This window comes from Helianthus annuus, chromosome 15 (genome assembly GCF_002127325.2).
Source record: "Helianthus annuus cultivar XRQ/B chromosome 15, HanXRQr2.0-SUNRISE, whole genome shotgun sequence".
NCBI lineage: Eukaryota > Viridiplantae > Streptophyta > Magnoliopsida > Asterales > Asteraceae > Helianthus > Helianthus annuus.
In genome coordinates, this window is record NC_035447.2 from 54,021,440 (window position 1) to 54,037,248 (window position 15,809).

The 15,809-nt window shown below is 32.9% G+C and overlaps 1 protein-coding gene and 1 non-coding gene across 2 annotated transcripts; one reads left to right on the top strand and one right to left on the bottom strand.

The window, feature by feature from the left end:
* Positions 1 to 13,210: 13,210 nt before the first annotated feature.
* On the bottom strand, positions 13,211 to 13,316 carry LOC118487909. The gene has a single exon (XR_004882842.1). It is a non-coding gene; the product is annotated as a small nucleolar RNA R71 (small nucleolar RNA).
* Positions 13,317 to 13,595: 279 nt separating this feature from the next.
* On the top strand, positions 13,596 to 14,849 carry LOC110924872. The gene has a single exon (XM_022168851.1). The coding sequence runs from the start codon at positions 13,596 to 13,598 to the stop codon at positions 14,847 to 14,849; it is 1,254 nt and encodes a 417-aa protein (XP_022024543.1).
* Positions 14,850 to 15,809: the final 960 nt, after the last annotated feature.

A 15,809-nucleotide genomic window follows, 5' to 3' on the forward strand; every position in this document is an offset into this window, starting at 1 on the left:
GCAATATAACTTCAGAGAGTTATACTACAATGTAGTATGGTCCTAATGGAAGCTTAAAACATGGAAAAAATAAGCTTGAATGGGTCAGAACTAGAAGTCATAGCAAAAGTCAAGCTTTTGCGACTTTCGGTTATAATCTGCCCTTAGATGATTAATTGTCGGATTAGGACTGATAAAACATGTTTATAGAATCATTACCAAGTCATTAGAATGTTATAATATAATTTAGAACCTCTGGTTTATTAATTAGAATCATTTTTGTCATTTCTGTCCAGTTTGACTTTTTGTCAAACTACTTTGACCCGACAATTAACCAGTCAAACGAGATAATTAGGAGACACCCTTTTAGGGGTTAATCACCTATACTAATGTGGTTTCATAACCACTTTCAATTTGATCAGTGGTTAAGCCACATGTAATTAAAACGAAAGTCAAACTGATTAAGCACTAAGTTTGACTTTTAAGCAATTAAGCTAAATTATTTAACTAAACAAGTAATTAGAAACTTACTAATGGTCCTAGCAATCTTTTCTACACTTGAAAGTCTTCTCCTTATTGCTGGAAGCTCCAGATTAATTCCCACAATGAAATGTTGCAAGTGTGAGTCAAGAACACAAGAGGAGGTGCTCTTATATAGGGATTTCTATGGAACTTGATCACTTCCAGGTGTTTTTGGGGGCCCTAGGATCACTCCAGGTGTCCTAGCTAGTGAATTAAACCGACATATAGCTCCAATCTTCGTTACAAACTAGATTAAGGCGGTGGAGAGCCAAACCCACACCTGGCAGGCTCATTCTGTCCAGCGAAGGCCGTCGCGTAGCGCGACGGCAAAAGGTCTCAGGCTCGCGCTACGCGAGCACCCAGGTTACCAGCTCAACAAGTTTAAAAACTTGCAATTTCAGCCCCTGCACGTTTTTAATCCTTTATAACTCCACTTTCGGCAATCAAGGCCCTTGTAATTACTTTCTTGGAGCCCAAGGAGGTATAAACAAACTTCGTTAGACTCGGTTCGTTTTTAGCCCAAAGTTTGGAAAACATGCTTAACGATCTTGGAATCACGTGAAATTTTTATCACACATTCTCGGGAGTATATTTGAATATTACGAAGCCTTGGTTTTGTTAAAGGGCCACTCAGAGGTCAGATTTGACATATTGACACTTTTAACCCATGTAATTTATAATCTTCCGATTATTTTCACAAACGGCTTCGCATACCCAATCAATCACCCATTTAAGAATATTTCTTTCACGTGTGGTCATTCAGAGGCCCAAGTTTGGCATATTGACACCTTTAGTCCTTTCGTTTGCATATTTTCACTTGTTGTCAACTTTAGTCCCTTAAACTCAATCTTTCGCATAACTGGAGTTTAGGACACGTGTCTATGTATAATTGGACACGTTTTTACGTGGTGTTACATGGTGGAGGTGGAAACAGGTGGTGGAGGTGGAAGCCGGTGGTGTCGCAATAAGCCGGTGGTGGAGGTGGAAGGATGGATCGCCGGAGGTGGAAGGATGGATCGCCGGATGGATGGAAGAAGGAGTGGATGGAAGAAGCTTAGGGGGTAAGATTGTGAGATTATGGTTAGTTTAAGGGTTTATATAATATATAAACCACTAATTAACGTGAAATTACCTATTTGCCCTTTGACTCACCCCCAAGTCAACAGACCAGTCAACAAAATTGAAGCCGGGGGGTAAAATTGCGACATAACAGTTAACAGAGGGGGATAAAATTGCAATTATTTCCTTAGGAGACGTAAGGATGCCAATGACCCCTAACCTCAGGGGGTAAAATTGCAGTTTACTCTAAATAAAATATTAGTCAAAGACAACATTGAGTGAATTTTCACTGTTTTTTTGTTGAATAAGTTAAACTTGAATATGAGAGGGTACCTTTAATGAATAACTTAGAATATGAGAGGGTAACTAAAGTTATAAAAATCACAATGGAGCTTCTTTTCTATTTTTTTAATCAAATACAGTTTTTTCGACCTATAAAATATGTTTTTATTGCAAAGTAGGTTTAAGAAAAAAAAGTAATTTTCTTTTTAGATTAAAAAAATGATTAGATCAATAGTTATTTAATGAATTGGATTTATCCAATTAGAATATGAGTGAGAAACAAAAAAATCTTAAAAAACACTATTTTGGTAAATACTTTTCTAACAACACCATTTTGATAAATAGTTTTTCCACCAACACTATTATGGGAAAAAACTCTTTTTTTTTTTTTGGGGGGGGGGGGGAGGGTGGTTTAGGTTTTTGGGTGGCGGTGGGGTGGGGGTGGGTGTTTAGGTTTTGGGTGGTGGTGTAGTGGGTTTAGGTTTTAGGTTATTGGACACTTGTCACTCTATAAATCTTTCTTACACTTCTTACTATTAGGAGTTTTTGTAGAATAACTTAACCCATATAATAGTTATTTGTCTAATAATTCATTTTATTATTACTGTTTATTGTTAACTTTATAACTTATTCAAAGTAATTTGATATATATACAATGTAACACGCGTAAAAAAATACAACATATGACTAATTCTGTTGTAAGAGATGATGAAAGAACTTTTTTATCTAACATCTGAGATTGTATGATATATATTACTTTATACATGTATACACTATTGATATGTTTATAACTTTAATTTTTCAAAAAAAAAATTATTTTTTGTAGTTTGTACCCCTAACAATGTTTATACCAACGCTATCGAGAGGGGTAAATTTAAAAATTTGTTGTTGGATTTTCATAGATTAAATATGATACCTAAAACAACAAATTCTTGGATTATCATAGATTCAATATGATACCTAAAACAGCAAATCCTAACAAGATATCATCATCAAGTTTTTCGAAACCCATTATATATGATCTACAAAATGGAACACTAGCAACACTATTTACCATAAATCTACCACCTTGTGGTATGTTTATATAAATATAAATCATACAAATCCCTTGAATGCTATAATCTATCCACTATATAGAAGAAACCAACTTTTGGATACGTGTCAGTCATTGAAGGTATCCTCAAATCTCACTACAAGAAAACTGGGTTTTTAGTACGCGCAAAAGCGTCCTAAAATGCTATTTTATAGGACCTTTCATTTAATAGGACCAACGGTAAAAGGGTTTCATGTAAAGGGGTCGTAATAAGTCCAAGAACTAAAAAAGCGTCCTAACATCTCAAATAAGATTATGAAACCAATTTTATGGTCGCGTAATATGTCTTTGAACAACCAAAATAGTGTTCTAATAAAAACATATTAGGACACTTTTACAATGTTCTAATATGTGCTTACATACTATTAATCTTTTAATACACTTACAAACGTCCTTAGAAATTAATTGATAGGACCCTTATGATATAAACAAAGTGACAATGATGTGATGAATGTTATGTAAAGGCCCATGATTTTTTTTTTTAAATTTTAAGTGTAGATATTATATAACCTTTGGTCATAGAGAATAATATACATAACCATATGTATTAAATTTTAGCCACATTAGTAAATATCAAGTGTCCTAATACGGTGTATTATAATAACACCATAATGATTAAGTGTCCTATAAAGGTTAAAGTTATAAGACCCTAGTGTCAAGTGTCCTATTAAGTTATGTTATAATAAAACTCTAGCGAATAAGCGTCCTATAAAACTGATCTTTTAGGACTCAAATATCAGGTGTCCTATTACAGTGTATTATAATAACACCACAATGATTAAGCGTCTTATAAAGGTTAAATTTATAAGACCCAAGTGTCAAGTGTCTTTTTAAGTTATATTATAATAAAACTCTAGCGAATAAGCGTCCTATAAAACTAATGTTTTATGACTCAAATATCAAGTGTCCTATTACGGTGTATTATAATAACACCACAATGATTAAGCGTCCTATAAAGTTTAAAGTTATAAGACCCAAGTGTCAAGTGTCCTATTAAGTTAAGTTCTAATATGACCTCGACTAGAAAGGGTCCTATAACACTGAACATTTATGACTTAACTACAACGTGTCATATTAAGCTATGTTATAATAGGACCCCAGATGATCATGTGTCCTAATACAATACCACATAATGGGACACTAACAATTAAATGTCTTATAAAGTGCTTTATTAGGATCTACGTTTTAAGTGTCCTATTAAATTATATGATAATAGGACCCAAAAAAATCATCCATCCTATTAAATAGTTTTTTAGGACACCGGTTTAGTAGAGTATATTATAAAAGGACCCTAAAAGTTTATTAGTCCTATTAAATAGTTTTTCAGGACCCTCTTTAACAAGCATCCCACAGAAAAGGTCCTAGAAAGCCATTTTTGTTGTAGTGTCTATATTTATTTTATATTTACTAAATAAATAAATAATAAATTAGTATTAAATCTTATCATACTTTAATAAAATATTATCCTCAAATCTAAATTGTTAATTTAATATATTATTAAAACAAATACCTCTCTTTCTTACTTATCTTATATTAAATATATAAATAATAAATTATTATTAAATGTTATCCTAATTTATTAAAAATATAATTTTTTTTATTATTTGGTATACAAAATTATATTTATTCAACTCGTGTAAAATGCGGGGTTTTTAAAAATATTTTTTTATTATTTACTATTCAAAGTTACATTTATATAACCCGTGTAATACACGAAGTTTTTAAAGATATAACTTTTTTATCATTTGCTATGTAAAATTAGATTTATTCAACATGTGTAATACACGGGGTTTTTTTTAAGGATATATTTTTTTTTATTATTTTGTAGATTTCTCAACCCGACTATACATGGGTTTTTTAAAGATACGACGTTTTAGTATTTAATATACAAAATTACATTTATTTAATCTGTGTAATACATATGGTTTTTAAAGATATAACTCTTTTTAGATCTATTCAACATGTGTAATATACAGGGTTTTTAAGGATGTAATTTTTTTATTATTTGGTAGATTTATTCAACCCGATTATACACGGGTTTCTTAAAGATACGACATTTTTAGTATTTAGTATACAAAATTATATTTATTTAATCTATGTAATACACATGATTTTTAAAGATATAATTTTTTTATTATTTGATATATAAAATTACATTTATTTAATTCGTACAATATACGGGGTTCATAAAGACATAGCTTTTTATTATTTAATATATAACATTACATTTATTCAACCCGTGTAATACACGGGGTTCTAACCTATTATTTTATATGATATATTGTACTTTACTCCTTAAAACTATACATTAAACTACAATATTAATTTTTTACATTTTAAGTTTATTTATTGCTGATCTATCTTCTGATAATAACAATTCAACACTGTCATCTAATAATCACCAATTTACTATATGTTCAAACATCATTACAACTACGTTAACTCAAAGATCAACTTTAATAAGGTTATCAACAGGGAAGTGTATGTTATCAAGTAATCAACGGATTATCAAGAGTAATAAGTAGAGCATTGTTAAATTATTAATACTTGATAGGGATGGCAATATTACAAACTAGATTATTAGACCCGTGTACTACACGGGTTTAAGGATATAAAAATATAACTTATTTAATTTTATGTTGTCTACATAAATTTATATAAGTGAATATTTTTACCATAGATGACGCACGAGTTGGTCATACGTAAAAACCGATTCTTTTAGAAACAAAACAACTTTACATAGAAATTGACTTGTACTTTTATTTATCGTCATGGCAAAACATAGGGCGAGAGGAAACTGTCTTCTTTTCAATACGTATGCTTCTGTTTGGCAGTATTAAACGAAATCTAGGGATAAACATTCAAGTGCCAGTATTACTTCCGGATAATATGAGTGCCTCAATAACCTGATCACCCAGTGATAGTGATAGAACCTGTAGTAGAGTTCCATTACATAAACTATTCTTTCGATCAATATAACTCTATTTAGGACATCCGGTGATTATAGACTTAAATCAAAATTATTATGAAGATATTCTATCCTTAAACCTGTGTATTACACAAGTCTAATAACATTAAAAGTGTTTTTAAAGCATGGAAGTAAACCGGTTTTCAAGTATCGGACTAACCTATTCTTTATCATTTTTATTATTATAATATAAAATAATAATTTATTTAATAGATGTTTTAAACATATACTAAAAAAATCCTTTTAAAGAATAAGAATGTGTTGTCATATTAACATTATTTTAAATTGTTTATTATAAGTAGAATTGTTACTAATAACTAATTATATATTTTAGATAATTTAAAAGTAAATGATCAATATTTAAGTAGACAATAAAAACATTTATTAGTATTACGTTGTTAAGGAAATTTTTATTGTTTTGTATTAATTAATTAATATTAATAATAATAATAATATTAGTGAATTGAAGGATAGAATAATGCCATGTGGCATTATGTAAACTCTTTTATTAGTATAAGAATGTCATGTGGCATTAAGTAGACCATTTTATTAGTATTAGATTTAGTCACCAGGTTATGATGGATTATGAAATGGTGGATAAAAAAAGAGTAGGTCAGGATGGGTATCAGATAAATTCACTAAACTAATTACTACTCGTAGATATATATTCAGTATTTACAACTGCGACTTCACCAATCGCCGCCGAAGTACTCTACCGTCGTTCTTCGTTTAAAAATAATAACAATTTTAAAAACAACAAAAAAAATCTAAAAAATCTGAAAAATTCTAAAAAATCAAAATATTCTAAAATTTCTAAAAAATCCACAAAATTATAAAAAATCCAAAAAATTCTAAAAAATCCAAAAAATTTTAAAATATAAAAAAGTTCTAAAAATCAAAAAAAAATTCTAAAAACATAAAAAAAATCAAAAAAATAAAAAAAAATCCTAAAAAATCCAACGAATTCTAAAAAATGTAAAAATTCAAAAAATTCTAACAAATAAAAAAAATTATAAAAAAATCCAAAAGATTCTAAAAACTCTAAAAAAATTCTAAAAAAAATCAAAAAAATTCTAAGAAATCCTAAAAATTCTAAAAAATCCAAAAAATTCTAAAAAATCCAAAAAATTCTAAAAAATAAAAAAAATAATAAAAAATCCAAAAATTTCTAAAAAATCCAAAAAAATTTAGAAAAATCCAAAATTCTAAAAAATCCAAATTTTTTAAAAAAATAGGATTTTTTAGGATTTTTTTATATTTTAGATTTTTTTATTTTTTAGAATTTTTTGGAGTTTTTAGAATTTTTATGATTTTTTAGAATTTTTTATTTTTAGACTTTTTTTATTTATTTTTTATCGAATTTTTTGGATTTTTTTTAGCATTTTTATGATTTTTTAGAATTTTTTATTTTTTTAGAATTTTTTTATTTTTTAGATTTTTTTATTTGTTATAATTTTTTATTTTTTGATTTTTTTTGATTTTTTAAAACTTTTTTTTTATTTTTATAATTTTTTTGATTTTTTAGAATTTTTTTTGATTTTCTAGAATTTTTTTTATTTTTAAGAATTTTTTTTTTTATTTTTTAGAATTTTTTTTAAAATACTCATCCTGACCTATAAACATCTTAACCCAAACCCATCTTGACCCATTACCCATCCAACCCTTTTTTTAAAATACCAATCCTCACCCATACCTATCCTAACCCAAACCTATCTTGATCCATTACCCAAACCCATCCAACTTGCCCACTTTCCCAGCACTTAGATATTTAAAAATTTATGAATTCTTTGTATATTTTCTTAATAAATTTATATTCTCACAGAGACCGTGCCTTACTTCTAATAAATTTTATGTATGTGGGTTATTTAAATTTATGTGTAATCTCAGTTACTTATAGCTTTATAGTTTATACAAGTTTTATTTGTTAGTTTGTCAAACGGGAAATAACCTTTCCACATTATAAATATCTATCGCTCATCTCGACTAAATCCCAATTGCACCAAACATCCATATTGCGGCTATGCGATAATGTTCCCACCACGAATGGAGCATTTGAACCTTTTGGAACATTATTGACGGATGGGGAGTTTGTGCTTTTAGAGTTCTTGGAAGCCATTAGAAATTTGTAAAGAAAGTGAAGAAATAGATAAAAGAAGAAGATGAGTTGTGAAAAAAAAAAAAGTGTGTTATTTATAGTATAACCGGTTCCAAGGGTCATAACGGAACCGGTTCCAACGGTCATAATCGCATTTAATGAGTTACCATATACCAAGGAACCGGGTACAACGGTCATATCCATATACGATTCGGTTCCAACGGTAACATACCGGGTATACATAGGAACCGGGTACGGGGAGGAACCGGGTACGGGTATAAACCGGGTACGGATAGGAACCGGGCATGGTTAAATTTTTTTAAAAAAAATGGGAACCGGGTAGTACCCGTCGGGTTTTTTTAACCTGGGACCGGTTCCGCTGAGCATCGGGTAGGAACCGGAACCGGGTCCGGGCCGGGTCCACTGGAATCGGGTTGGAACCGGGTTTTATGCCCATCTCTATCTATTGGGTTACAGTTTTGGGCCATACAAAAAGGCCAATCAGTTGCGAGGTCCGTTTGAAGTTTCCAACTATCAGGCTACCATATTGTTATGTTTTGGCTACAAAAAGATAGCTAATCTTATTATATTTTTTTGGTATCTTTCATCTTTGTAAAAAGATAGCTAATCTTATTATATTTCTTTTGGTATCTTTATACTTTGGTTATAAAGTAAGATGCGAATCATGTAGGTATACATATACTGGACCCGATTAAGTGGGCTCCTAAATGAGCCTAGTACGGCTCCTATGCTATAATACATACAACATACATATACACATAAGATATTGATTCTTATACAATACATTTTCGACCATGATCGTCGAGGCTACGGTCTTTGGAGCCCTTTTGATGAGTTCAGGGGCGGATCTAGTGTATAACAAGGGGTAATGCCCGCTACCCCTTGGCGCTCCGGCGGTAGTGTAAAATAAGTGTAAATTTTGGAAAAAATTGACGTTTTTTTCTATTTCGTTACCGCTTATTTATAAAACGTTACCGCTTTGCGCGAATCCTAGATCCGTCACTGGATGAGTTCTGTCAGTGTTTGTAGCAAGTCTATGCTTAGCTATACGAACTATGAACTTTATATATTATCATTGAAAAAACAATAAATTATTAAACAAATTAAGAAGAAATTTCAGATTCATCAACTTCCCTTTTTAGTTGTACATATAAATCGATAGATAAGACTCGTTTTTTAAATTATTTGATTGAAATGGACAAAATTCTCAACACAGATAATATCTCTCAATCATGTGCTATGTCTATTAAGTTGGATATTTTATACCATTATATTTATGTTTCCATATCAGCCAACAACCAAATTAAAATGACAAGACTTTTTGAAGATTGCAATGTAGTATTAGTTGCTTGGGAGTCAAAATATAATAAATTCTAAGGTACACGTTTTTTTTTTACTATCATTATTTTTTTTCCTTTTTTTAAACAATGAAACTTCTATATAAAATACAGAAATCGGGCCAGCAAACTGATGTAAAATCCGACAATTACAAGATTACATCGCAAATATTAAAATCGACCATCAATTCCGGGCAATAATTCAATATTACAAAATTTAGACATGTTTGCAATCCAAAATAAAGAATTCTCCTTTATTGTGTTCGCAGTTCTATTGTAGTGAGTATGCTGATGATTAAACGTCTTTTACTTTTTGATCCTTCCAAATTTCCTTTGCCTTGACTTGAAGGATAGCTCCAAAATATTTTTCCAGTTCCTCGGCCCGTTTATATCTGCAGCCAAAGAAAGGAGGTGTTGAATCGAGGAGACTTCGTTTGGGACAGGAATTTTTAACCATGTTAGGATTGTCCAGCATACAGATTTTGCGAAGAGACAATCCAAAAGAATATGAACAACCGTCTCCTCCTCAAGACCACATTTCGGACAATAGACATCACCGTATTTACTCCTCGATGAGCTAGGCCCGCCTTTGAGGGAATGCGGTTGAGGGAAGCTCTCTAGACGTAACTATTAAGCTTTAGAGGGATCTATTTATTCCAAGAGTTCCATTGTGTCGTCGCGGATGTCGCCGCATCCTGAATCTTCGATCTAATTGCCACAACTGAAAGACTATCCGGATTGTCACCCTTCCAAACCCAGCATCATTTCGGTCGGAACACAAGAACCTGGAACGTACCTGGTAGAAATCAAAAGGTTAGTTGGATATGGTTTAATCAATATAAATTGTCTACTTTACAAACTTAGTTATATGCTTTAACTTGGACTAAAGGAAAGGTCCACTTGGTAGAGACACATGTCTTTTAAAAAGAAGACTTCAAGTTTAAATCTAGACGGCATGAATATTTTAATATAAATAGTGTAACGTAGAAGTAGCAATATCATTTATTGTTAAAAAATGCTTGAACTTGGACTTATTATTCATTAATAAAATATAATTTACTTTTATAACTGATTGTAAAATATGTTGATATGTCGAGAAAAGGCTTATGTGGACTCCGGCACTATACTATTATATATATATATATTGTTGACGAAGGAAGGACGATTAATAGTAACTTTATTTTTTATAATAATATATAATTTTTTATTATTTTTTATTTAATATATTATAATAGTTTATTGTTATATTTACTTTCAATAACATTTTTTTTATTTTTTTTCCTTTTTTAAAACCATATATTTCCTTTATCATTTTTTTTAATAATTCTTTTTTCTTTTTTTAGAACATATATTAATTTATCAATTAATTTGATATTTCTTTAATAATTTATGTTTATAACTTTTTTTCTAAAAATTTAAATACGTAGTTGTGCTTGATTTTCTCTCTCGACATTCTGTTATAAGCTTTGTTAAAAATAAAGTTGTACTCAAATAAAATATTTATTTGGTATCATAAGACGGTACGATGATAAACTAAAGCTTTCTAATGGTCTAACTTTCTAAACAACATATTTTATTTTCAAATCACTTTTGTTTTGCATTATCATTTGCTCGGTTTCACCCCAACCGTAGCTTACGGTGCTGACCTGCGTAAATGTGTAACTTTCACCTTTTAATGCGGATTTATGGTGTCTTTTCACCTCAAATCATTCTCATTCGGTTACACACAGTTCTAGGGGTGATCTCTAGTGTTCTGAGTGCTTGAAGACAATTTCCAATCATTCGGTTTGTGTTTTTAATTGTTATGAACATTGAAACTTGTGTGAGGATGATGATTCAAGCCATGAGTGGCTAAACTCTTGATGACTATCTTTGGTTGAAGGTTTGTATTAGACTTTATGCTTGATTTCCTAATTTCTAGAATAACAAACTTTGTCTTTATGATTGTTTGTTATGGTGTGATTGATTGTTTGTAAATTGTTGATTCTTATGTTAATCTAATTTGAAACCATGCGTTCTTGGTGTCGTTGGCAATCGAGATATCATGGGTAGAATTAGGATTGGGTAAGGGTTAATTGGTCATCGGGTAACAACATCACGTTATAGGAATCTGAGTACTTAGTTCCCTTTCATCACTACAAGTAATCACACATGAACTATGTCTATGTAGTTCTTTCTAGTGGAATGATAGCATAAATGTCAAAGCAAACCGGAAACTAAAGATGGTCATTTTTGTGTCTCTAATTTGTTTACAACCAATACTTTCATTTTGCAATTAGACTAGTAATCTTAGTTTTAAAACTCAAATCAATCAAATCAACTCTTGAACTTTATTTTCTTGCAATTAGCTTAATTTAGTTAACTTAGATAAACCTTCAAGTAACATATATTCCACAAACTCCCTATGTTCGATACCCACTTGCCACTATCTATTTAGTAGTAATTGGATTAAATTTGATTGTGACCACGACATCACGTCAAATTTTGGCGCCGCTGCCGGGGAGTAGTGCGCAACGTGTGTTATTTTTTATCTTTTTAAGTTTGTTATTTTTCTGGTTTACGCTGGGTGTGTTAGTGTGCATGTATTTACAGGTGCATGCGTACTAGAAGCTCTCACAAGCTATCACCATTGGCATTTGATCCAAAGATTGAACGAACTTTGAGAGGAAACAGAATTTTGCTAAGAGAAAACAAAATCAGCGGTTCACCAACAACACCAACTACACCACTTAGATACATGGATCCACCGCCACTACCACCTTCTACGGGTGAGCCTATACAACCATTCATACCATCATCAACACAACCTTCACCGAATACCACCATGCCTAACACCACTACTGATCCTACTCTACCGCATGATGTTACACCACCCAACACTACACAACCTATTACTACCCAAGTTGAACCTACACATACCTTTAACCCTTCTACCACAATTCCACCATTTTCCCATTTCTTCCCAGCTACGGATCAATCATCTTCAACCTATTCAATACCACCAAATTCAACTGTTGTTCATGCTACTTCTACATTTAGACCATCGAACCAATCGGGTTTTCAATATTCATCTTTTCCATTTGGGCAATCATCGGGTATAGAAGGAGATGGATATGATGAAGGGTATGAGGAGTTTGAGGGATATGAGGAAGAAGGATACTCGTATAGGGGTGATGGAGATCAAGGGGAGTTTACTTATGTACAAGGTCAAACTCAAAGAATGCCAAGTGTTGGTGGGATTCCACAACAACAAATTATACCACAACATATTCGGCCAAGGCCTCAAGGGCTACAATTGCAACGTCCTACACCGTTACAACAAGTTCGTCCACAAAACATACAACATCAATTCCAAAGGCCAATTCAACAACAACCGATACAACATCAATTTCAACCACCATTTGCACCTCAAGGGCCTATGCAAAGATCAATGGGCCCTATTCGTCCAAGGGTTCGTTTGGGTGTACCAAGAAGACATTTTCGAGAACATGCAAGAGGTATAGAAGCACATTTCAGGCCGGTAATCACTCACAATCCTTCACCGGTAGTTATTCCTCACAATGACCAAGGGAGGACATTTGAAGTGAGAACCAATTCATTACAAAGCTTGCCAAAGTATAAGGGTCTAGCAACGGAGGAGCCTTATTTTCATTTGGAGGCTTATGATTCAATTTGCAACACTCTTGGGAGTCAAGGATTTTCGGCCGATGATGTCAAATTAGTGCTATTCCAATTTTCTTTAGAAGACAAAGCTAAAAAGTGGTTCTATACCTTACCTTCGGCATCTATCTATACATGGGCGGAGATGCAACAAATTTTCTTGGATGAATTTTACACCGCTCAAAAGACAAATGATGCTAGGAAAGGGTTGAGAAGTTTTCAACAACAATCTGGTGAGATATTTCATGAAGCATTCGAGCGGTTTAACATGATGATCAAGAATTGTCCTCATCATGGGATAGAGCTATGGGAGTTGATGAATACTTTTCACGAGGGGTTGAGTGCCGAAGATGCTCGTGACTTGATGTCTATCACAAATGGCACTTTTGGCACAAAATTACGAGCATGACGATTGGGAATTTTTGGAGCAAATGGCGGTCACATCAAAAAGAAAAGCTCAAGCATCAAGGAGGGCATGACCGGCCATTACCCGAACTCAAGTGCACACGGTAGACGATGGTAATGTTCAAACTTCTAATCAAATTTATGATGTTTGTGCACTTTGTAATGAGTTAGGACATGCAAGGAGTGGTGGAAGGGCAATATGAGGAGGTGAATGCTTTGCAAGGGCAAGGAGGGTGTGGTAGAAATTACAATATGAATTCTAACATTTACCACCCCGGTTTGAGAAACCATCCAAACTTCCGCTACGGGAATCCCTCGAATCAAGCCAACCCAAATTTTCAAGGAGCTCAAGGTAATTTTTCACCTCGCCAACAATACAATCAAGGGAACTATCGAGGTGGAAATAATTATGGCTATCAAGGGCAATCTCACCAAACGGGTCAAGGTGGTTCGGGTCAAACTTCATCAAGTGGAAATGAGGTCATGGAGATGCTCAAGGCAATGCAACTAGAGATGCAGCGAAGAAATCAAATGGATGATGTTCGCATGCAAAAAGATGAAATCCGTGACAAAGCGATTCAGTCGTTGACCACTCAAATGGGTCAACTTGCAAGTGATGTGACATTATTGAAGAAAGCAAAAGGTCAATTACCAAGTGACACGGTGATAAATCCCAAGAACACAAAAAGCATTAACATCAATGTGGTAAGCACCGTTCCAAATACTAAATTTAATGAAACATTGCTAACTTCTTCGTATCAAGTGAATGCAGGTTTGGAAAAAGATGCCGAAGTCGAGAATAATAAAGAGTATGGAGCGCCAATCGTGCCTATCCGAGTGGGGAAACTAAAAATTCCTCATGCATTATTGGATTATGGGGCGAGCATGAGTATGTTACCAGGTGATTTATACGACATGTATGATTTTGGTCCGCTTCAGGATGTAGACACCATGGTGAGTTTGGCGGATGAAAGTTGGAGGCGTCCACGGGGAATTGTTAAGAATGTTATGATTCGATTGCGAGAATTCGAATACCCGATGGATTTTCTGGTTTTAGATTATGCTACTACCATGATGGCGTCACAACAAAGGGTGATTTTGGGTCGACCGTTTCTCTATACGGCAAATGCTCAAATCGATTGTAGAGAAGGAATCATTACCATGACCGAAAAGAACCGTAACTTGTCATTTGATGTTCAGACTAAGATGATTAGTTACGATTTTGTTGAGGCGAAGGATAGCGGGTTTAGTGAAAAGGTGTTTCAAAGAATGAGAAGAAATTACCCACCGGATCGTGAAGAAAAGCATAAGGGTTCAAGTAAGAGTGTATTTGATTACCCATCGAGTCGAAACGTGACGGATGCATTTTGCTCAATGGCACGAGGAAGTGATGGAGATGGCAGGAACCGCTTCTTTGAGCCACCTTAAATGGGATTGGCATGGTCTGGCTGAAGACCTGAAAACTTAGCGCTGCTCGGGAGGCAACCCGAGGTTTTTCACTGATCTTGTTATTTCTTTAGGGCCATGGCAACACTCAAGTGTGGGGAAGAAGTGCGGATATTTGTGTGAAGGTGGTGATAGGAAATTGGATCATTTACAATATCTGGTGTGTCAAACTTCACCAGGTCAATGTACTTTTTCCTTAGACTTGTCATGTTCTTTAGCTTTGAAATATTGTTAGTTTATTAGTTTGCTTTTGTTTATAAAAAAAGTTGATGTTTTTGGTGTTTAAGCGATCTTCCCTTCAAAACCATACATTGGGGACAATGTATCCCAAGTGTGGGGATGAGAGGAAATTTTGAAAAATTTCTGAAAATTGTAAATTTTTAAAAATCAAGTGACAATGGTCCGAATTGAACATTTGAATACAAAACCACCGGCATCCCATATTCCCTTGTTTTTTCTTAGTGAGAGTTGAGCTATCTCTTTGAATTTATTAGAAATATTTTTCTTTGATGAGAGTGGCAATGGGTGGGGGTACATTAGAACTTGTGCTTAGATGCGGTTTGAGGCCTTAGCTTTGCATGACTGTGAAAATGATAAGGGCATTTAGGTAGCCTCGTCATGATGAGTGCGAGTGTGGGATTTGGGGGGTTGGACCTCATAAATTATATATATGAGCATGGTAGTGAGACGGGCGGGGGTTTGGACTTTAGTAGCCCATTTGAGCTTTGAGCCGGTCTTTTGTTAACCCGTGCCTACTTTCTCTTAAAAAAATTAACCCGTATTTGACCAGGTCTATTATTATAATCATCTTGTTCTAGTATGCTTGTTTGTTATGTTTGTTAGATCGAAAGAAAAAAAAAGAAAAAAAAAAGAGATATGAAAAAAAGAAGAAAAAAAAGAGAAAAAGCAATGAAAAAAAAGAGAAAAAGAGATTGATGTATT

Coding starts and splice junctions, on each gene's coding strand:
- LOC110924872 (XM_022168851.1), top strand. CDS start 13,596: ATGCAAGGAGTGGTGGAAGGGCAATATGAGGAGGTGAATGCTTTGCAA.